At 45.4% G+C, this 22,583-nt stretch overlaps 1 protein-coding gene across 1 annotated transcript in view; it reads right to left on the minus strand.

The window, feature by feature from the left end:
• Positions 1 to 22,583, minus strand: part of gpc3 (glypican 3) — a 74,032-nt gene that overhangs the window by 39,689 nt on the left and 11,760 nt on the right. The window contains exons 3-4 of the mRNA XM_031791373.1: positions 7,534 to 7,676; positions 5,193 to 5,321 (exon numbers count right to left, since the gene is read on the minus strand). Of these exons, the coding sequence (XP_031647233.1) occupies positions 5,193 to 5,321; positions 7,534 to 7,676 (272 nt within the window). The remainder of the gene's footprint in view (positions 1 to 5,192; positions 5,322 to 7,533; positions 7,677 to 22,583) is intronic.

Here is a 22,583-nt window from a genome sequence, read left to right on the forward strand (position 1 = left end):
ATTGGATGCACCTGGACTCCTTCCCGTTGTTGATTTCCCTGTCTATAACTGTCTGCTCCCCCGGTTGCTCCCTGTGTCTGCATCGTTACTTTGTCCTGTCGCCAGTTTCGATCCTCACAGAGAGAAATGGAAATGGCTTCTTTTTCTTCTTCAGTTAACTGACTGATATTATCTCATAGAACAAAACGTATCAGATCTCCTAAGCCTGTGTTAACCTTATTTTCGGTGTTTATCCCAAAACTCTAACCATAACTCATCGAAATGGCTGAACAAACCAGAGGGAACTCATTTAATTATATTCAGGATTACAAGTTGGCGATCAAACTTTCATTGTGACAAATGTGCGTTTAAACGGTGAGGACAATTTAACCAGCGAGGACAGTGATGGTTTGCTGAGAACAGGAAAGGAAAGTGATGGTTTGCTGAGAACAGGAAAGGAAAGTGATGGTTTGCTGAGAACAGGAAAGGAAAGTGATGGTTTGCTGAGAACAGGAAAGGAAAGAGATGGTTTGCTGAGAACAGGAAAGGAAAGTGATGGTTTGCTGAGAACAGGAAAGGAAAGAGATGGTTTGCTGAGAACAGGAAAGGAAAGTGATGGTTTGCTGAGAACAGGAAAGGAAAGTGATGGTTTGCTGAGAACAGGAAAGGAAAGAGATGGTTTGCTGAGAACAGGAAAGGAAAGAGATGGTTTGCTGAGAACAGGAAAGGAAAGTGATGGTTTGCTGAGAACAGGAAAGGAAAGTGATGGTTTGCTGAGAACAGGAAAGGAAAGTGATGGTTTGCTGAGAACAGGAAAGGAAAGTGATGGTTTGCTGAGAACAGGAAAGGAAAGTGATGGTTTGCTGAGAACAGGAAAGGAAAGAGATGGTTTGCTGAGAACAGGAAAGGAAAGAGATGGTTTGCTGAGAACAGGAAAGGAAAGTGATGGTTTGCTGAGAACAGGAAAGGAAAGAGATGGTTTGCTGAGAACAGGAAAGTCAAAAAGAGGTCAGAGGAAGAGGAAATGGAGTGTCTGAAGAAGCCAACAGCTGCAGGGAGGGGCGATGGCACAGTGTGAAGCCATGTGTCTATGACACACCCCCTCTCCTCCACCCCCCCCTCTCCCAAACCTTCTCTCACCAACCCTCCTCTCCCCTCCCCACTCCTCTCCTCCCTGCTCCATCATCCATCAGCTCCTCATTAACACGGTGCCACCTAACTCATACTTTTCATTAAACCCTTAATTACATTTCCACCGTTATTTATCCTTCTAATCACATTAATAATAGAGACCTGTGATATACTACCAGCAGATAGAGGACATACTTTTGTATATATAGTGTATGTGGACAACCCCTCAAATGAGTGGATTCGGCTATTTCAGCCACACCCATTGCAGCCATGCAATCTCCATATAAAAACATTGGCAGTAGAATGGCCTTACTGAAGAGCTCAGTGACTTTCAACGTGGCACCGTCATAGGATGCCACCTTTCCAACGAGTCAAGTGCTGTTATTGTGAAGTGGAAATGTCTAGGAGCAACAACGGCTCAGCCGTGAAGTGGTAGGCCACACAAGCTCACAGAACTGGACCGCCGAGTACTGAAGCGCATAGCATGTAAAAATTCTATCCTCTGTTGCAACACTCACTACCAAGTTCCAAACAGCCTCCGGAAGCAACGTCAGCACAAGAAATGTTAATCGGGAGCCTCATGAAATGGGTTTCCATGGCCGAGGTGTAAAGCTCGCCGCCATTGGACTCTCGATCAGTAGAAACGCGTTCCTTGGAGTGATGAATCACGCTTCACCGTCTGACGGACGAATCTGAGTTTGGCGGATGCCAGGAGAACGCTACCTGCTCCAAAGCATAGTGCCAACTGTAAGGTTTGTTCAAGGAGGAATAATGGTCTGGGGCTGTTCTTCATGGTTCTGGCTAGGTCCTTTGGTTCCGGTGAAGGGAAATCTTAACACTACAGCATACAATGACATTCTAGACAATTCAGTGCTTCCAACTTTGTGGCAACAGTTTTGGCATAACAATGTCCTTGTGCACAAAGCGAGATCCATACAGAAATGGTTTGTCGAGATCAGTGGGGAAGAACTTGACTGGCCTGTAGAGAGCCCTGACCTCAACCCCATCAAACACTTTTGGGATGAATTGGAACGCAGACTGTGAGCAAGGCCTAATCGCCCAACATCAGTGCCCGACCTCACAAATGCTTTTGTGGCTGAATGCTGCGGGGACTTGCTTCCAATGTTCCAACATCTAGTGGAAAGCCTTCCCAGAGTGGAGGCTGTTATAGCAGCAAAGGGGGGACCAACTAAATATTAACGCCCTTTATTTTGGAATGAGATGTTGGACGAGCATTTAGTCGTGTAGTGTACTTTTGGTAGTGCAGGTCATGATAGGCCGATGACGGCTAGTGATTAGATGTTAATAGCTATGATACATGCTATGGGCTAGGAGCTGCATCTCAGTGTTGCATAATGACACACAAAGAGCAAAGTGTGAATGAAGTGGTGGAAAATAAATAGAATTTGCACTAAGAAATTCTGCAATATTTAGATATGGACACAACTTGAATATGACATTAGATTACTAAGAAAAAAGTGGTATGTTTATTTTCAGTGCTGTGAGTTTGCCCACATCCTTTTGTGTGGTGTGAGGAGGCACCCTGTGTGTTTAAAAACATATTTGAGACGATGTTAAGGCGTCAATCCTCTGATCTTGGACACAGGTGACACGCAAGACGCGTCTGATAACAAGAGACACATTTAGCTCAGACCTCGATGTCTCTACAGAAATAGTGTGAGAGGCATTCTGAGCACGAGATGAATCTACCCTGTGTAAAAGCTATGATAAGGTAAGCCCTTTTGGTATAAACTGGATGAGAAGAAAAGAAGATATGACTCAAATCAAATCCAATTGTAGTTGACACACGCTTCATTAACAACAGGTGTAGACTAACAGAGAAATGCTTACGGGCCCTTCCCAACAATGCAGATAGTGAAATAATAGAAAAGTAAAACGCGTAATAATAAAAGTAATAGTAAATACACAATGAGTTACAATACCTTGGAAAAATACAAGGGGTAACAGTACCGAGTGAATGTGCAGGGGTACGAGGTAACTGAGGTAGATACAGTCTGCTGACATGACATTGATAGTTGGAAATATATATAGCCTGCCCTACTCTCAGAGAGGACATTGACAGTTGGAAATATTGTCTTCTCTCAGAGAGGACATTGACAGTTGGAAATATAGTCTTCTCTCAGAGAGGACATTGACAGTTGGAAATATAGTCTTCTCTCAGAGAGGACATTGGCAGTTGGAAATATAGTCTTCTCTCAGAGAGGACATTGACAGTTGGAAATATAGTCTTCTCTCAGAGAGGACATTGACAGTTGGAAATATAGTCTTCTCTCAGAGAGGACATTGACAGTTGGAAATATAGTCTTCTCTCGGAGAGGACATTGACAGTTGGAAATATAGTCTTCTCTCGGAGAGGACATTGAAAGTTGGAAATATAGTCTTCTCTCAGAGAGGACATTGACAGTTGGAAATATAGTCTTCTCTCGGAGAGGACATTGACAGTTGGAAATATAGTCTTCTCTCAGAGAGGACATTGACCGTTGGTTGCAGAAGGACATTACAATCGCTCCATCCCACACCCTCTATCTCTTTCCCTCTCTATCCCCCTGTCTCTTATCTTTAACCCTCTCCCCCTCTTTCTCTCCCTCTCTCACCATTTCTCCATCTCTTCCTCCCTCTATCTCCTTCCTTCTCTATCACCCTCTCTCCACTGGCCCATAATTACTCCCCCAGGATACCTTGGCCCCCTCGCCACCCTGCTCTCTTCTCCCTTGGAGGAGGCAGTAAGCCTTTTTATCTCTGAGAGTGTCCTCATCTCCTCTGTGATAGGCACACTGTGACTGAGGAAGGGCTGCCAGCCTGTCTGCTACAGACTGAAGGGTCTGGAATTGAGGACACAGGAAGGAAGCTAGTAAGACTCCCTGGGTCATATTCAATAGGCACCAAACAGAAGAAAACAGACAGATTTAGGGAGGGACTACCTAAACTTGTCCAATAAGAATCTCTCATTTTTGTTTTCTGTTGCAATTTATTTTGTTACGTTTTGCTACTGTGTGCACTAATGAATACAGCCCTGTTTTTCTTGTAAGGAATAAGAGCTTTGAGGAGATGTATTGTGACTATGTGAGAATCTCAACTGCATACTCCTCACGTCCTCTCTTTTCACCTCCTTCTCAAAACCTATTGGAGCAGAAGGTCAGAGGTGAGGGACCACTGGCTTTCTCATCCAATGGGTTTTGAGAAGGTGCGAGGAGAGAAGAGAGGAGTATGCCAGGAGTAAGCAATTGAGATTCTCCCTATATCTAGTGTTGCTATACAGGCTTATATGCTTCTTCAGGGGAAAAACATTAACTTCCCTCACCTCTCATTTCAATCAGAAGTGATGCTTTTGTATTGATTAGAATCAATATAATAATCATTATGAGGAGAAATAAAGTCGAACAAAGTGAGGCAAATTCAAATTTGGCCAGATGAAGAGAGAGAACAAGGGAGAGAGGGAGAGAAAGTTACGATGCCGGAGCAAGGGAGACAGGAGGTGAAGTGAAATATTGCAGAATCCAAATTGGGTACTGTGGGGTGCAGCGAGACACGGGCGAAGGATGAGAGAGCGATCGAAACAGCAATTAACCGAGCAGGAAAGAAGGAGAAAGTGCGACTGACATTAATAACCTTCTCATAGAGAGACAGAGTCAAGATTTACACTCACACACTGTCGGAGATGAGGCTCCACTGCAAAGCTCATCACTTCTACACAAACTTCACCTTCAACCGACCTACACACTCTTTACTCAAGGGTAGAGATCATTCAACTTTAATGTATTTTGTGCATCTGACACACCTATATGATGGAACGAGATAGAGAGACATGTTATATCTCAATAAAACCACAACCAGATTGTATAGTGTGCTGTTTAGATTGGTACAAGGCTGTATTTAGCATCACAATACTACTGTATATAGGCATCAGTTGGGTTTACAAACCAGACTATTGCAGTAAACACAGGGTGTGTCTATAATGGCAACCTATTCCCTTTGCACCCTATTCCCATTATAGTGCTCTACTTTGGATCATCAGTACCTTTTGGGGTGCATCCACAGACATCAATCAGCATGTCCTTTACCTGTTTGTCATTTCTTGTCCGTTCCAGCAGAGGGAGTGGTTGCTTGGCGCTGCAGGCTCCCGGCTACACAGAGCCTCTCCCAAACCACTGAAGAAGGAACTGAATCCCCTCATGCTGGAAATAAACTCCCTGAGGGAGAGAGGGAGGGATGAGAGGAGAAGAAAAAAAAGAGAATAGCATTAATAATGGTAATGATTATATTATTATATTACAACGTAGCTAATAATGCTGGTCAGCAAAGAGGAGGGGAGAGTGGACAGAGAGAGAGAAAGAGAGAGTGAGTGAGAGAAAGAGAGTGAGAGAGAGTGAGAGAGAGTGAGAGAGAGTGAGAGAAAGAGAGTGAGAGAAAGAGAGTGAGAGAAAGAGAGAGAGAGAGTGAGAGAAAGAGAGCGAGAGAGATAGAGTGAGAGAAAGAGAGCGAGAGAGAGAGAGAGTGAGAGAAAGAGAGCGAGAGAGAGAGAGCGCAAGAGAGCGAGAGAGAGAGAGATAGAGAGAGAGAGAGCAAGAGCAAGCGAGACAGAGAGAGAGAGAGAGAGAGAGAGAGAGAGAGAGAGCGAGAGAGCGAGAGAGAGAGAGAGAGAGAGGGGGAAACATAGATAAACCGGCAAATTAAACATCATTATATGAGATGGAGCGAGAGACAGAGAGGAAGAGATATAGAATGAAGGAGGAAATTAAAGAGTCTAATGGTGGGGACAGTAAAGGAGATCCCTAGAGAGACTGATAGAGAGAGAGGGAGATATTCATCTGTAGAGAGTGACTGTCCCAAATGGAACCCTATTTCCTTTATAAAGCACTCTGTCACTCTCATAGTAAAGTAGGCTAGCAGCAAACACAGTCAAACAGGGTGCCACACGTGTGCACAGACACACACAATGGCAGGACCACACACACATGTATGTTACACACACATACACACACACTACAACATCTCACCTGCTTCACTCCAACAATGGCTACTACAACTCACCTGCTCCACTCCAACAATGACCACTACAACTCACCTGCTCCACTCCAATACTGACTACTAGAATTCACCTGCTCCACTCAGACAATGACTACTACAACTCACCAACTCCACTCCAGTACTGACTAATACAACTCACCTGCTCCACTCCAGTACTGACTAATACAACTCACCTGCTCTACTCCAACACTGACTTCTATAACTCACCTGCACCACTCCAATACTGACTACTAGAATTCACCTGCTCTACTCAGACAATGACTACTACAACTCACCAACTCCACTCCAGTACTGACTAATACAACTCACCTGCTCCACTCAAACTGACTATTAAAACTCACCTGCTGCCGTCCAACACTATCTACTACATCTGACTGGCTCCACTCCAACACTGACAACTAAAACTCACCTTTTCCACACCAATACTGACTACTAAAACCCACCTGCTCCACTCCAATACTGACTACTACAACTCACCTGCTCTGTGGTCTATGGTCTATAGTATATTGTCTATAGTATATGGTCTATAGTCTACCTGCTAATAACACCTGGACCTTAGACCTTTCCCCCAGCTCCTACTCATTCATCTGGACCATAGACCTTCTCCCAGCTCCTACCCATTCATCTGGACCATAGACCTTCCCCCAGCTCCTACCCATTCATCTGGACCATAGACCTTCCCCCAGCTCCTACCCATTCATCTGGACCATAGACCTTCCCCCAGCTCCTACCCATTCATCTGGACCATAGACCTTCCCCCAGCTCCTACCCATTCATCTGGACCATAGACCTTCCCCCAGCTCCTACCCATTCATCTGGACCATAGACCTTCCCTCAGTTCCTACCCATTCATCTGGACCATAGACCTTCCCTCAGTTCCTACCCATTCATCTGGACCATAGACCTTTCCCCCAGCTCCTACCCATTCATCTGGACCATAGACCTTCCCCCAGCTCCTACCCATTCAGTGTTTGCAGATTTGACAGAAAGATAAGCGTAGTGACAAAAGGATAGCTAGATGCTCCACTAAGCTCATCTAGAAGGCTATAGGTGAAACCATACACCTGTCTGATTTCTTCAGGTCAAACACTGAAGTGGTACCGTAGGGACTAAGGCTTGTTCCTGGACTGGGCTGTAAGATGACGCTTGTCCTCATTAGTTAGCAGCATAACATGAACAACACGTCTTTTTCTTTTTCCTTCTCCTCTCTCTCTCCATTTCTCTCTCTTCTATCACATAGCTCTATTGATGGTTAAATATTCCTTAATCGTTACATGCTCTAACCTCCTATATTCCTCTTTCTTCTCTGCTCTACTTCACCACCCCTGTCTGTTCCCCCATCTTTCTATCCCTCTCTTCTCAACCCAGCATTACCTGCGGCGACCAGCCAATGTCTCCTCAGGATCGTAAGGTAAAGGCTGTGGGTTGCGGGACGCCTGGGCAGCAGGGTTCTGGTCAGGAAAGGGCGCCACTGAGCGAGACACACGCTGGGGGGCGTGGCCACACGTACTGCTCACCTGGAGGGAGGGATGAAGGGAGAGTGTCAAGGACAGCGGGAGAGGTAACCATACGAGATTGGACATACTATACATAGTAAATCATATCATTATCTAGTAGTTTCAACTCGCATTGATACATCTTATCATTATCTAGTATTATGTTGTCTCTCATATTGTTACCCCCAGCTCAGCTCCTTTGTTGTTGTCTCTCATATTGTTACCCCCAGTTCAGCTCCTCTGTTGTTGTCTCTCACATTGTTACCCCCAGTTCAGCTCCTCTGTTGTTGTCCCTCATATTGTTACCCCCAGTTCAGCTCCTCTGTTGTTGTCCCTCATATTGTTACCCCCAGTTTAGCTCCTCTGTTGTTGTCTCTCATATTGTTACCCCCAGTTCAGCTCTTCTGTTGTTGTCCCTCATATTGTTACCCCCAGTTCAGCTCCTCTGTTGTTGTCTCTCATATTGTTACCCCCAGTTCAGCTCCTCTGTTGTTGTCTCTCATATTGTTACCCCCAGTTCAGCTCCTCTGTTATTGTCCCTCATATTGTTACCCCCAGTTCAGCTCCTCTGTTGTTGTCCCTCATATTGTTACCCCCAGTTCAGCTCCTCTGTTGTTGTCCCTCATATTGTTACCCCCAGTTCAGCTCCTCTGTTGTTGTCTCTCATATTGTTACCCCCAGTTCAGCTCCTCTATCCTCTGTTGTTGTCTGTTATTGTTTGTTTATTTTTGGGAGAAATAAGAGGGGATTTGCATAACAAACCAGTCACTGTTTCCTCTGCCTGTGCTGTTTCTGGTTTGTTTATTTTGTAATCACAACCCTCCACAAAGCGTCGGCATGAAACTGACGAGGACTCTCGTTCTCTAGCTTCTTCCCCGGGATAAACAAATTTTTTCCCCAATGCAGGACGACACGATAATAACTAAGAAACTTATTTCTCTGTGTCTGGGAGATAATGGAGTCATGCCATTCTTTTCAGGTGCAATAAAAATGCAAATGTCTGTTAATGTTTAGCTTGTGGTTTAATGATTTAGAGCTGGTTTAATTTCCCCGGGGGATACCGGCCAGGGCTAAATTCTGCCTTGTAATGTTAACAGCTAATTGTGACTAGCTCCCCTTAAGTGAATCCACTGGCTGTGTGTGTGTGTGTGTGTGTGTGTGTGTGTGTGTGTGTGTGTGTGTGTGTGTGTGTGTGTGTGTGTGTAGCCTGCCAATGATGCTGGTGCTGCATACTGATAGAGCACAGGAGCAGGGCTGGACGTCTTTATCAGGGAACCGGGAAGACACACACGCACACAGACTCATACATACAGACAAGCCAATAAGTTATTACACACTTCCTTATACACACACTCATGAAGTGGATTTTAATTGAACGTAATGTAGGAACACACTTACACACACACACGCACACACGCACACACTGATCAGCCGAAGGACATCATCATCAGCATTAATCAATACAGTCTCTCTACACAAGGACACAGACAGGCAGGCAGGCAGGCAGATTGGCATGCGGCAGGCAGACAGACAGTCAGACAAACAGAGAGACAAAAAGACAGGTGGGCAGGCAGGCAGGTAGGTAGTCAGACAAACAGACAGATTGGCAGGCAAGCAGACAGTCAACCAAACAGACCGACGGGCAGGTACCCCCACTGGAGGCACACCCCTCAGTGTGCTGACGGGGTACCCCATCCTAACATGTCTGCTATCAGGCTCCTATCTCCTGGTTTGTGTCCAAATGGATAATATTAAGTACATTCCTTCTATTTACAACAGGAGTATAGCCTACCTGGCTGCCATGAAAATGAACCACAGGAAAAGTGTCCTCTTTTCTCTATTTAAGTGCATAGGTGACATAGATTTCCGCTGCCCCTGTTTCGAGACAGGTGCATGATAATGGTCCATTCTAAAACAAAACAAATTTCACACATTATATAGTGTTTGTGAAGACAAGATTAAATCAAGAAGAGTGTGATGGGTGACAATTTTAGCCTATCATTTTTTTTTAAATGAAGCGCAATAATACGCTTTACAACTGGGTGTATTGCCTAACTGGCATACATACACAGCATATGAGTTTCAAATTTGTAGAAGATCATTTTCACCATAAAATGCACCTTTATAATAAAAGCATTACATTAACAATCTCATTTGCAGTCACTTTTGAGAATGGTGTTCTCCTGCTAATGGTACATTCACACTTATAGCCTACTGCTATGTGCATATTGCTGCACTTATAATGTGAAGAAATAGCCTCATAGTTTATCAAAACTTTAAGCTAAATGTTCTCGTCTGTTGAGTCTGACTCATTGCTTGAAACAGGTTAATGATGTTAGTGGTGGAATTAATTTGGGATGTATCGCATCCCACAACTGTCCTAGACTATGTTTAGAATATTTATTTCTCGCACAGAATAGAATAGGTTAACCTTTACTATGGGGAATAGTAGATTGACATCGGCTAGTGCTTTTGAAGTTTGTTAGGCCTACTCATCTTGTTGGCTGCCAAAAAGTAAATGTGGACAGTTCCTCAAATATCTTCAATATCCACCCTCGGAATTGGATAAGGACAAGCGCAGTTGCGTCCCCGATGTGTCTGTCTTCACTTGTAGCCTGTGAGAAAGACCCGATCACGTGAAAGAGAGCCATGTGAGTGAAAGAGAGCTATGTGAGCGAGAGGTGCTTCGGCATACAGCCAAGAGAAGGGAATTTTAAATATTATATTCAGTTCAAGGGCACAATGGCCACTGGTCGCAAAAGGCATGGATTTATTTTGGGGGCAATACGGCCACACAAATCAAATCACATGCACTGAATACAACAGGTAGACCTTACATTGAAATGCTTACTTACATTAAGCAACAATGCAGTTTTAAGGAAAAAGAGTGTTAAGTTTAAAAAAATGAATAAATAAAAAATAAGAATAAATATAACAAATAATTAAAGAGCAGTAGTAAAATAACAGTAGCGAGGCTATATACAGGGGGTACTGGTACAGAGTCAATGTGCGGGGCCACAGGTTAGTCGAGGTAATTGAGGTAATATGTACATGTAGGCAGAGTTAAAGTGACTATGCAAGATAATAAACAGAGTAGCAGCAGCGTAAAAGAAGGGGTGGGGGGGACAATGCAAATAGTCTGGGTAGCCGTGAGGTAGCAGAGAGAACAGTCTATGACTAGGGTGGCTGGAGTCTTTGACAATATTTAGCACCTTCCTCTGACACCGCCTGGTATAGAGGTCCAGGATGGCAGGAAGCTTGGCTCCATTGATGTACTGGGCCGTACGCACTACCCTCTGTAGTGCCATACCAGGCAGTGATGCAAACCGTCAGGATGCTCTTGATGGTGCAGCTGAATAACTTTTTGAGGATCTGAGGACCCATTCCAAATCTTTTCAGTCTCCTGAGGGGGAATAGGCTTTGTCGTGCCCTCTTCATGACTGTCTTGGTGTGATTGGACCATGATAGTTTGTTGGTGATGTGGACACCAAGGAACTTGAAGCTCTCAAAGTGCTCCACTACAGCCCCGTCGATGAGAATGGGGGCGTGCTCGGTCCTCCTTTTCCTGTAGTCCACAATCACCTCCTTTGTCTTGATCACGTTGAGGGAGAGGTTGTTATCCTGGCACCACATTGCCAGGTCTCTGACCTCCTCCCTATAGGCTGTCTCGTTGTTGTTGGTGATCAGGCCTACCACTGTTGTGTCGCCAGAAAACTTAATGATCGTGTTGGAGTCGAGCCTGGCCGTGCAGTCATGAGTGAACAGGGAGTACAGGAGGGGACTGAGCATGCACCCCTGAGAGGCCCCTGTGTTGAGGATCAGCGTGGCAGATGTGTTGTTACCTACCATTACCACCTGGGGGCAGCCCGTCAGGAAGCCCAGGATCCAGTTGCAGAGGGAAGAGTTTAGTCCCAGGGTCCTTAGCTTACACACTGACAGCGTAACTGCATTTTGGTACACCAGATTTACATTCATTTCCAATGAAACACTGCGTTTGCCTTTCAGCATTGCATTGCAGAGGCAGTTGCAGTGTGTTCGGTGTAGTGCATATGTTGGATTTATCAAACGTATGTGTCAAACTGTATGTGTAGACGGCTTGACATAAATGGTAGCAGAAGGTGAATGTTGAACTTTTGTTGCATACTATCCATACTATTTTGCGCAATGATGCATTAGTGATGAGCTTTGTGGGCACTATGGTGTTAAACGCTGAGCTGTAGACAATGAATAGCATTCTCACGAAGGTGTTCCTTTTGTCCAGGTGGGAAAGGGCAGTGTGAAGTGCAATAGAGATTGCATCATCTGTGGATCTGTTGGTGCGGTATGCAAATTGGAGTGGGTCTAGGGTTTCTGGGATAATGGTGTTGATGTGAGCCATGACCAGCCTTTCAAAGCCCTTCATGGCTACAGACGTGAGTGCTAAGGGTCGGTAGTCATTTAGGAAGGTTACCTTAGTGTTCTTGGGCACAGAGACTATGGTGGTCTGCTTGAAACATGTTGGTATTATTGACTCAGTTGAAAATGTCAGTGAAGACACTTGCCAGTTGGTCAGCACATGCTCGGAGTACACATCCTGGTAATCCGTCTGGCCCTGCGGCCTTGTTGACCTGTTTAAAGGTCTTACTCACATCGACTATGGAGAGAGTGATCACACAGTCATCTGGAAAAGCTGATGCTCTCATGCATGCTTCAGTGTTGCTTGCCTTGAAGAGAGCATAGAAGTTATTTAGCTCGTCTGGTAGGCTCGTGTCACTGGACAGCTCTCGGCTGTGCTTCCCTTTGTAGTCTGTAATAGTTTGCAAGCCCTGCCACATCCGACGAGCGTCGGAGCCGGAGTAGTACGATTAGATCTTAGTCCTGTATTGACGTTTTGCCTGTTTGATCGTTCGTTGGAGGGTTATAAGCGTCCGGGTTAGAGTCCCGCTCCTTGAAAGAGGCAGCTCTACCCTTTAGCTCAGTGCTGATGTTGCCTGTAATCCATGGCTTCTGGTTGTGGTATGTACGTATGGTTACTGTGGTGATGACGTCCTCGATGCACTTATTGATGAAGCCAGTGACTAATGTGGTGTACTCCTCAATGCCATCGTAAAAATCCCAGAACATATTCTAGTCTGTGCTTTCAAAACAGTCCAGTAGCTTAGCATCTGCATCATTGGACCACTTCTTTATTGACCGAGTCACTTGTGCTTCCTGCTTTCATTTTTGTTTGTAAGCAAGAATCAGGAGGATACAATTATGGTCAGATTTGCCAAATGGAGGGTGAGGGAGAGCTTTGTATGCGTCTCTGTGATTGACGGACCAAGGCGCAGCGTGTGTTGGGTTCCACATCTTTATTACCTTGGAACTTGAACAAAAACAATAAACATATGACGAAAGTGAAGAACAGATAGCACATCAGCACTCAACCAAACAATATCACACAAAGCAGGTAGGAGAAAGGGCTTCCTAAATATGATCCCCAATTAGATGCAACGATTACCAGCTGCCTCTAATTGGGAACCATACAACCCAGCCACATAGAAAGTCAATGACTAGAACACCCCCCCTAGTCACACTCTGACCTAAACACCATAGAGAACCGAGGGCTCTCTATGGTCAGGGTGTGACACCGGGAGATGCTAAATATGTTTATGTTAATTAACGGTCAATTCCGTGAGACCGGCAGTTATTTGCGTGACAATCACCGGCTGACAAAATTTCATGACTGCCACAGCCCTAACACACACACACACACAGCCAGCCAGCCTGTATACACACTCCCTGGCCAGACACTCACCCTCCCCATCTCCATCAGTGTAATTATGCATGTCAAATGGTGCCCTATTTCCTTTATAGTGCACAACTTTTGACCGGAGCCCTATGGACCCTGTTCAGAAGTAGTGCACTGAATAGGAATAATGTGTCATTTGGAACACAATTTCTCCTCCAGCTTTACACACTCGTCACAGGCCATGATTAATGTGATTGGAGCTTGACTTCACTCTTTGTTCGTGTGTTCCACAATCCCCACAGTTGTGGCACAGGATAGAGACTGATTCAACACCCCCCCCCCCCTTCCTCCTCCCCCATCTCCTCTCCTCCACCTCCACCTCCCCTACCAATTGTTTCAGTATCTTCAAGGAAGGGGCTCATTAGCGTGGGTATTAATATCACTCATGGCTGGACCAGCACAGCCAACAGTAGAGGTGGGGAAGAGATAAGGGCTGTCTTAGAGTGAGAGAAAGCCCTGAAATATCCCATTTTATCTGCACCCAACAGCCAGCATCCTCAACTAGGGAGGGAGCACTGCCTGTACACACACACACACACCTACATGCACACCTGTTAAACATGCACATGGTATTATACACATGGTCATTTACATAAACACAAAACTCACATACCCCTTAGAACTTAATCCCCCCAAACTACGTGCCATTGTTCTTCTAATGCCAATACAAGTTTCTGACACATGACAAACAAACATGTTTTACGGTCCTGGTCTAAAGTAGTATGCTATATTGGGAATAGAGTGCCATTTGGGACACAACCCAGATAATTGTGTCATATTAAGGGGACAGGCCCGGTTCCATTGCTCTTTCCCTCTGGAATGTTACATAGAGATTTGTCAGTTCCCTCATACTTCTGTCTCACCACTAAAACCTATTTCCCATCTTCCTTTACAGGAGAGGGGTCACAGGGTGATGGATGCCTCCCCACTCTCCTCTCCTCCTCCATCCCCTAGGGCTCTCACTTCAAACTCTCTCTACTTCTCTCGATTTCTCTCTCTCTCTCGCTCTCTTTCCCTCTCTTTGTCGCCGTTTCTCACTCACTTCTGCTCAGTAACTGGTAAAAATAGAGCTTCATAAATCATGCATCTTCTCTCACAGCAGTGTGTGTGTGTGTGAGAGAGAGAGGCAGGCAGGGAGAGAGAGAGAAAGAGAGAGGAATGGAGAGATGAAATATAGACAGAAGAGGGGAAGCAGATGATATCAAACTGCGAGAGAGGGACAAAGTGGCAATGTGGTGACTGGTGAATGGGTTCAGACCCCAGGCTCTTGGCTGCCCTCTCTCTTTCTCTCCCCTTTGTTCTCTCATTCCCCATACTCTCTCTCTCACTCTCCTTCTCCCTCTCTCTCTCACCCTATCCCTCTCTCTCACACTCTCTCACCCTCTCTCTCTGCCCGTCTCTCTGTCTCTCTCCTTGCCCATCTCTCTCCCTGCCCATCTCTCTCTCTCTCTCTCTCTCTCTCTCTCTCTCTCTCTCTCGGTCTCTCCCTCACGGTCTCTTTCTTGGTCACTCTTTCCCTCTCAATCTTTCCCTCTCTGATCTATGGGTGCAGGGCCTGGTTCATAGCAGGGTTATGTTGAGGGGTAGAGATGACTGTTATCACTGTGGAGAGTGGGAGCCCTGGACAATTTGTGATCACTTATAGCAGACAGAGATCATGTTTCAAGATAGATGGTCTGCATCCCAAATTACACCCTTTTCCCTATATAGTGCACTAGGGTTGGGCCGTATCCAAATTGTCATACTCTCATGCCGCTATACCGTTTCTGTATCACAAGGAGCACTATTTCTTAATAAACTTCTTTGGGAAAGGGGGCAGTATTGAGTAGCTTGGATGAATAAGGTGCCCAGAGTAAACTGCCTGGTACTCAGGCCCAAAAGCTAGAATTAGCATATAATTAGTGGATTTGGATAGAAGACACTCTGAAGTTTCTAAAACGGATGTATGTGAGTATAACATATCTCATATGGCAGGCAAAAACCTGAGAAAAAATCCAACCAGGAAGTGGGAAATCTGAGGTTTGTAGTTTTTCAAGTCTTTGCCTATCCAATATACAGTGGTCTATGGGGCCATATTGCACTTTCTAAGGCTTCCACTGGATGCCAACAGTCTTTCGAATCTTGTTTCAGGCTTCTACTGTGAAGGGGGAGAGAATAAGAGCTGTTTGACTAAGAGGTCTGGCAGAATGCCATGAGCTCAGTCAGGCACGCGGCCGTGAGAGCGAGCTCTGTTCCTTTTCATTTCTGAAGACAAAGGAATTGTCCGGTTGAAACATTATTGAAGATTTATGATAAAAACATCCTAAAGATTGATTCTATACATCGTTTGACATGTTTCTGTGAACTGTAATATAACTTTTTTGACTTTTCGTCTGAACTAATTGCTCGCATTTGGATTACCGGGCTAAACGTGCAAACAAAAAGGAGGTATTTGGACATAAATTATGGACTTTATCAAACAAAACAAACATTTATTGTGGAACTGGTATTCCTGGGAGTGCATTCCGATGAAAATCATCAAAGGTAAGTGAATATTTATAACGCTGTTTCTGAGTTTTGTGACACCTCTCCTTCTTTGGAAAATGGCTGTATGTTTTTCTGTGACTTGGCGCTGACCAAACATAATCACAAGGTGTGCTTTTAATGTAAAGCCTTTTTGAAATCTGACACAGCGGTTGCATTAAGGAGAAGTTTATCTTTAATTGTGTGTTTAACACTTGTATCTTTTATCAATGTTTATGATGAGTATTTCTGTAATTTGATGTGGCTCTGCACTTTCACCGGATGTTTGTTTGAGACAATGCATTTCTGAACATAACACACCAATTTCAAATTAGGTTTTTGGACATAAAGATGAACTTTATCGAACAAAACACACATTTAGTCCTGGAAGTGCCATCCGGTGAAGATCATCAAAGGTTAGATTAATGTTAATGCTATTTCTGAGTTTTGTGACACCTCTCCTTCTTTGGAATATGGCTGTATGTTTTTCTGTGACTTGGTGCTGACCTAACATAATCACAAGGTGTGCTTTCGCCGTAAAGCCTTTTTGAAATCAAACACTGTGGCTTGATTAACGAGAAGTTTATCTTTAAAATGGTATATAATACTTGTATGTTTGAGGAATTTTAATGATAAGATTTCTGTTGTTTTGAATTTGGCGCCCTGCAATTTCACTGGCTGTTGGACGCTAGCGTCCCACATATCCCAGAGCAGTTAATAAAAAATAAATATATAATAATAGAACAAAATAAATTGAGGCACAAAACAATTTAAGGGTCTATTGGAGTACCAAACTTGTACGCATGTGCAGAGCATTGCTCTAGAATATTGGACTGTTGGCATTCACATCTTTTAGAAATGTCAGTGCAGCTAAAGCAAATATCTCCAACTGTCAACACATTCAAGCCTATAGTGTACTAGGGGTCCATATGGGCCCATAGGGCTCTGGTCAAAGTAGTTTACTATAGGGAAAAGGGTGCCATTTGGGAAACAGACATGGGCTGGAGTCAGGAGAGCTCCTTATATTACACTTCCAGGGCTCTTCTGGTTGGACAGGGCCTGGCTCTTAAACTGGACAAGCAACTCAAAATAGGAAAACAGGCTACCTAAGTATGGTTCTCAATCAGAGACAACGATTGCCAGCCGCCTCTGAGAAAACAATTAAACATTTCACCTATACTAGGAACGTTTGTTTTTTAGGTTGCAGGGAGGTTCTGAGAACGTTTTTGTCACGATCGTCGTCAGGGTGGAAATGGTGAGTGTACATTTATTTGTATTTATAAATGTCGCCAACAAAACAAAGAATAAGGAAACGACCGGGAAGCTTACTTCGGCTCTACAGGCCACTAACAAAGACAACTACCCACAACTAAGGTGGCAAAACAGGCTGCCTAAGTATGATTCCCAATCAGAGACAACAATAGTCAGCTGCCTCTGATTGGGAACCACACTCTACCAAACACACAGAAGTACAAAACATAGAATTAAAGAAACTAGAATGCCCACCCTAGTCACACCCTGGCCTAACCAAAATAGAGAATAAAAGCCTCTCTATGACCAGGGCGTGACAGTACCCCCCCCCCCCCCAAAGGTGTGGACTCCGGCCGCAAAACCTGACTCTATAGGGGAGGGTCTGGGTGGGCATCTACTTCGGTGGCGGCTCCGGTGTGGGACACAGACCACGCTCCACCTCTGGCTCCCCCCACTTTGGTGGCGCTTCTGGACTGGGGACCCTCGTTGCAGGCCCGGACTGGGGACCCTCGTTGCAGGTCCCGGACTGGGGACCCTCGTTGCAGGCCCCGGACTGTGGACCCTCGTTGCAGGCTTTGGACTGGAGACCGTCGCTGGAGGCTCCGGACTGGAGACCGTCGCTGCAGGCTCCGTGCCATGGATCCTCACTGCAGGCTCCGTGCCATGAATCATCACTGCAGGCTCCGTGCCATGGATCATCACTGGAGGCTCCGTGCCATGGATCATCACTGGAGGCTCCGTGCCATGGATCATCACTGGAGGCTTCGTGCCATGGATCATCACTGGAGGCTTTGTGCCATGGATCATCACTGGAGGCTTATAGGCAGCCTGGTGCGTGGAGCTGCCACAGGGCTTACCAGGCTGGGGAGACATACAGGAGGCCTGGTTCTGGGGGCAGGCACAGGACTCACCAGGCTGGGGAGACATACAGGAGGCCTGGTTCTTGGAGCAGGCATCGGATACACTGGGCCATGGAGGCACACTGGAGGTCTCGAATGTAGAGCCTGCACAACCCATCCTGGCTGGATGGTTACCGTTGCATGGTAAAGGTGGGGCGCTGGCACGGGACGCACTGGGCTGTGCAGACGCACCAGAGACACAGTGCGCAGAGCCGGCGCAGGATAGCTGGAATGTAGCGCACCGGGCTGTGAATGCGCACTGGAGACACCGTGCTCTCCACTGCATAACACGGTGCCTGACCAGTACCGCGCTCCCTACGGTAAGCACGAGAAGTTGGCTCAGGTCTCCAACCTGACTCAGCCAATCTCCTCGTGTGCCACCCCCCAAAATCATTTTTGGGAGTGGCCTCCCGGTCTTTCGTGCCAGCCGTGACTCTGTGTAATCCTGGGCCCTTTTTCTCTCTGCCTCCGCCTTCCTCACTGCTTCCACCTGCTCCCACAGCAGGCAATCCTTTCCCACCAGGATCTCCTCCCACGTCCAGGTTCCTTTCCCATTCAGGATTTCCTCCCACGTCCAGGTTCCTTTCCCATTCAGGATTTCCTCCCATGTCCTCCAGAAAATGCTGCTCCTCCCGGCCATGGCGCTTGGTCCGTTTGTGGTGGGTAGTTCTGTCACGATCGTTGTCAGGGTGGAAATGACCGGACCAAGGTGCAGCATGGTGAGCGTACATTTCTTTTTATTTATACATTTCGCCAACAAAACAAAGAATAAGGAAACGACCATGAAGCTTACTTCGGCTATACAGGCCACTAACAAATACAACTACCCACAGCTAAGGAACCACACTCGGCCAAACACACAGAAATACAAAACATAGAATTAAAGAAACTAGAATGCCCACCCTAGTCACACCCTGGCCTAACCAAAATAGAGAATAAAAGCCTCTCTATGGCCAGGGCGTGACAGTTTTACTCTGGTTCCTTTACTGGAAGGTTTCATTATAATGCTCTGAGAACAGAATTTGAGAACATGTCTTGAAATAGAACTATGAAGAAACATTCATGCTGAAATACTGAAATACTGAAATTCCCAAAGACGAAGACAAACCCCTCTCTCTGTTAATCATCTATGCATAGTCACTTTAACTATACTTTCACTCACATGCTACCTCAATTAGCCCGGTTAGTGCCCCCACACATTGACTCTGTACCGGTACCACCTGTATACAGCCTCGCAACTGTTATTTTCACTGTCATTTGACTGTTTTCTCTTTATTTTGTATTTCTTTACTTATCTATTGTTTACCTAATACCTATTTTGCACTGTTGGTTAGGGCTTGTAAGTAAGCATTTCACTGTAAGGTCTACACCTGATGTATTCGGCGTACATGACAAATAACATTTGATTTGATACAGTAGGTCCCATGTGCTTCTGTCTATTGCTAGAGTATACCACACCAGCACGTACAGTTGACGTCAGAAGTTTACATACACCTTAGACAAATACATTTCAACTCAGTTATTCACAATTCCTGACATTTAATCCTAGTAAAAAACCCTGTTTCAGGTAAATTAGGATTACCACTTTATTTTAAAAATGTGAAATGTCAGAATAATAGTTGAGATAATTATTTATTTCAGCTTTTATTTATTTCATCACATTCCCAGTGGGTCAGAAGTTTGCATACACTCAATTAGTATTTGGTAGCATTGCCTTTAAATGGTTTAACTTGGGTCAAACACTCCAGGTAGCCTTCCACAAGCTTCCCACAATAAGTTGGGTGAATTTTGGCCCATTCCTCCTAACAGAGCTGGTGGATATAGATACTTTTCTACCTATTTCCTCCAGCATCTTCACATTGTCCTTTGCTGTTATTCTGAGATTGACTTGCACTTTTCACACCAAAGTATGTTCATCTCTAGGACACAGAACGTGTCTCCTTTCTGAGCGGTATGACAGCTGCATGGTCCCATGGTGTTTATACTTACGTACTATTGTTTGTACAGATGAACGTGGTACCTTCAGGTATTTTGAAATTGCTCCCAAGGATGAACCAGACTTGTGGAGGTTGTCACGCCCTGACCTGAGAGAGCCTTTTTATGTCACTATTTTGGTTTGGTCAGGGTGTGATTTGGGTGGGTCATTCGATGTTCTGTTTTCTAGGTTTTGGTATTTCTTGTTTTTGTTGGCGACATTTTAACTTTGTTAGAGGCATAGCCCTGTTAAGCTTCATGGTCGTTTTGTATTGTTTATTGTTTTTGTTGGCGACATTTTAACTTTGTTAGAGGCATAGCCCTGTTAAGCTTCATGGTCGTTTTGTATTGTTTATTGTTTTTGTTGGCGACATTTTAACTTTGTTAGAGGCATAGCCCTGTTAAGCTTCATGGTCGTTTTGTATTGTTTATTGTTTTTGTTGGCGACATACTAATAAAAAGGAATAGGTACGCTCACTACGCTGCACCTTGGTCCACTTCTTACAACGCATGTGACAAAGGTCTACAATTTGTTTCTGAGGTCTTGGCTGATTTCTTTTGATTTTCCCATGATGTCAAGCAAAGAGGTACTGAGTTTGAAGGTAGGTGTTGAAATACATACACAGGTACACCTCCAATTGACTCAAATGATGTCAATTAGCCTGTCAGAAGCTTCTAAAGCCATGACATAATTTTCTGGAATTTTCCAAGCTGTTTAAAGGCACAGTCAACTTAGTGTATGTAAACTTCTGACCCACTGGAAATGTGATACAGTGAATTTTAAGTGAAATAATCTGTCTGTAAACAATTGTTGGAAAAATTACTTGTGTCATGCACAAAGTAGATGTCCTAACAGACTTGCCAAAACTATAGTTTGTTAATAAGACATTTGTGGAGTGGTTGAAAAATTAGTTTTAATGACTCCAACCTAAGTGTATGTAAACGTTCGACTTCAACTCTATGTACCAGTGCTATACAGTGGTTTCCAGTGATGTCATAGTGACCAGTCCACTGCATGAAGATGAGGACACACACAACACACAAACGTGTACACACACACACACAATAACAGGAGGAGGTAAAGGAGGGGACAGTGAAAGTCAAAGTCACATTGACACTAGCGCATTTCAAGACAAATAGGTTTTTGTCTAATTTCAGTTTATCGCTCACGCTTTGACAGGATTGAATTAGGGGAGATGGTGAATCTGTCTGTCCTCTCAATGACAACACAGAGGAGGGAGCTGTCCTGGGGAACACTAAACAGGTGCATGCACACACACACACACACACACACAAACACATGCACACACACACTTGAACACATGCTCACAAACATACACACACACTGCACAGTCCATTGGGACTAGAATTTGTCATATTGCAGTGTAACCACATAACAGGTCACTTCCATTCATGGATGACATTCTGCCTTCCTCAGGCACACCCACACACGGTGGAAAACCTTTTCCAGACTCAGAATGTAGTCCTGAAGTCACAGCACTGGTATCCCTCAATGCACACACACACACACACACATACTGAGGTCAACCCTGGGAGGCTCAGTCTGAGAAAAGAACCCTGGTCGCTCAGTGCTGGGAGGATGAATCTGAGAAAAGAACCCGGGTCGCTCAGTGCTGGGAGCCTGGGCATGAGGGAGAAACCCTGGTCGCTCAGTGCTGGGAGCCTGGGCATGAGGGAGAAACCCTGGTTGCTCAGTGCTGGGAGCCTGGGCATGAGGGAGAAACCCTGGTTGCTCAGCGCTGGAAGGCTGGGCGTGAGAGAGGAACCCTGGTCACTCAGCGCTGGGAGGCTGGGCATGAAAGACGAACCCTGGTTGCTCAGCGCTGGGAGGTTGGAAGTGGGAGAGGAACCCTGGGCGCTCAGCGCTGGGAGGCGGGGGGCATGAGACAATAACCCTGGTCATTCAGCTCTGGGAGGTTGGGCGTGAGAGAGGAACCTTGGTCGCTCAGCGCTGGAAGGCTGGGTCTGAGAAAAGAACCCTGGTCGCACAGTGCTGGGAAGGCAATCAAACAAGCTAAGCGTCAGTATAGAGACAAAGTAGAATCTCAATTCAACGGCTCAGAAACAAGAGGTATGTGGCAGGGTCTACAGTCAATCACGGATTACAAAAAGAAAACCAGCCCCGTCACGGACCAGGATGTCTTGCTCCCAGGAAGACTAAATCACTTTTTTGCCTGCTTTGAGGACAATACAGTGCCACTGACACGGCCCGCAACCAAAACATGCGGACTCTCCTTCACTGCAGCCGAGGTGAGTAAGACATTTAAACGTGTCAACCCTCAGCAAGGCTGCAGGCCCAGACGGCATCCCCAGCCGCGCCCTCAGAGCATGCGCAGACCAGCTGGCTGGTGTGTTTACGGACATATTCAATCAATCCCTATCCCAGTCTGTTGTTCCCACATGCTTCAAGAGGGCCACCATTGTTCCTGTTCCCAAGAAAGCTAAGGTAACTGAGCTAAACGACTACCGCCCCGTAGCACTCACTTCCGTCATCATGAAGTGCTTTGAGAG

The sequence above is a fragment of the Oncorhynchus kisutch genome, linkage group LG15 (assembly GCF_002021735.2).
Source record: "Oncorhynchus kisutch isolate 150728-3 linkage group LG15, Okis_V2, whole genome shotgun sequence".
NCBI classification, from domain to species: Eukaryota; Metazoa; Chordata; class Actinopteri; order Salmoniformes; family Salmonidae; genus Oncorhynchus; species Oncorhynchus kisutch.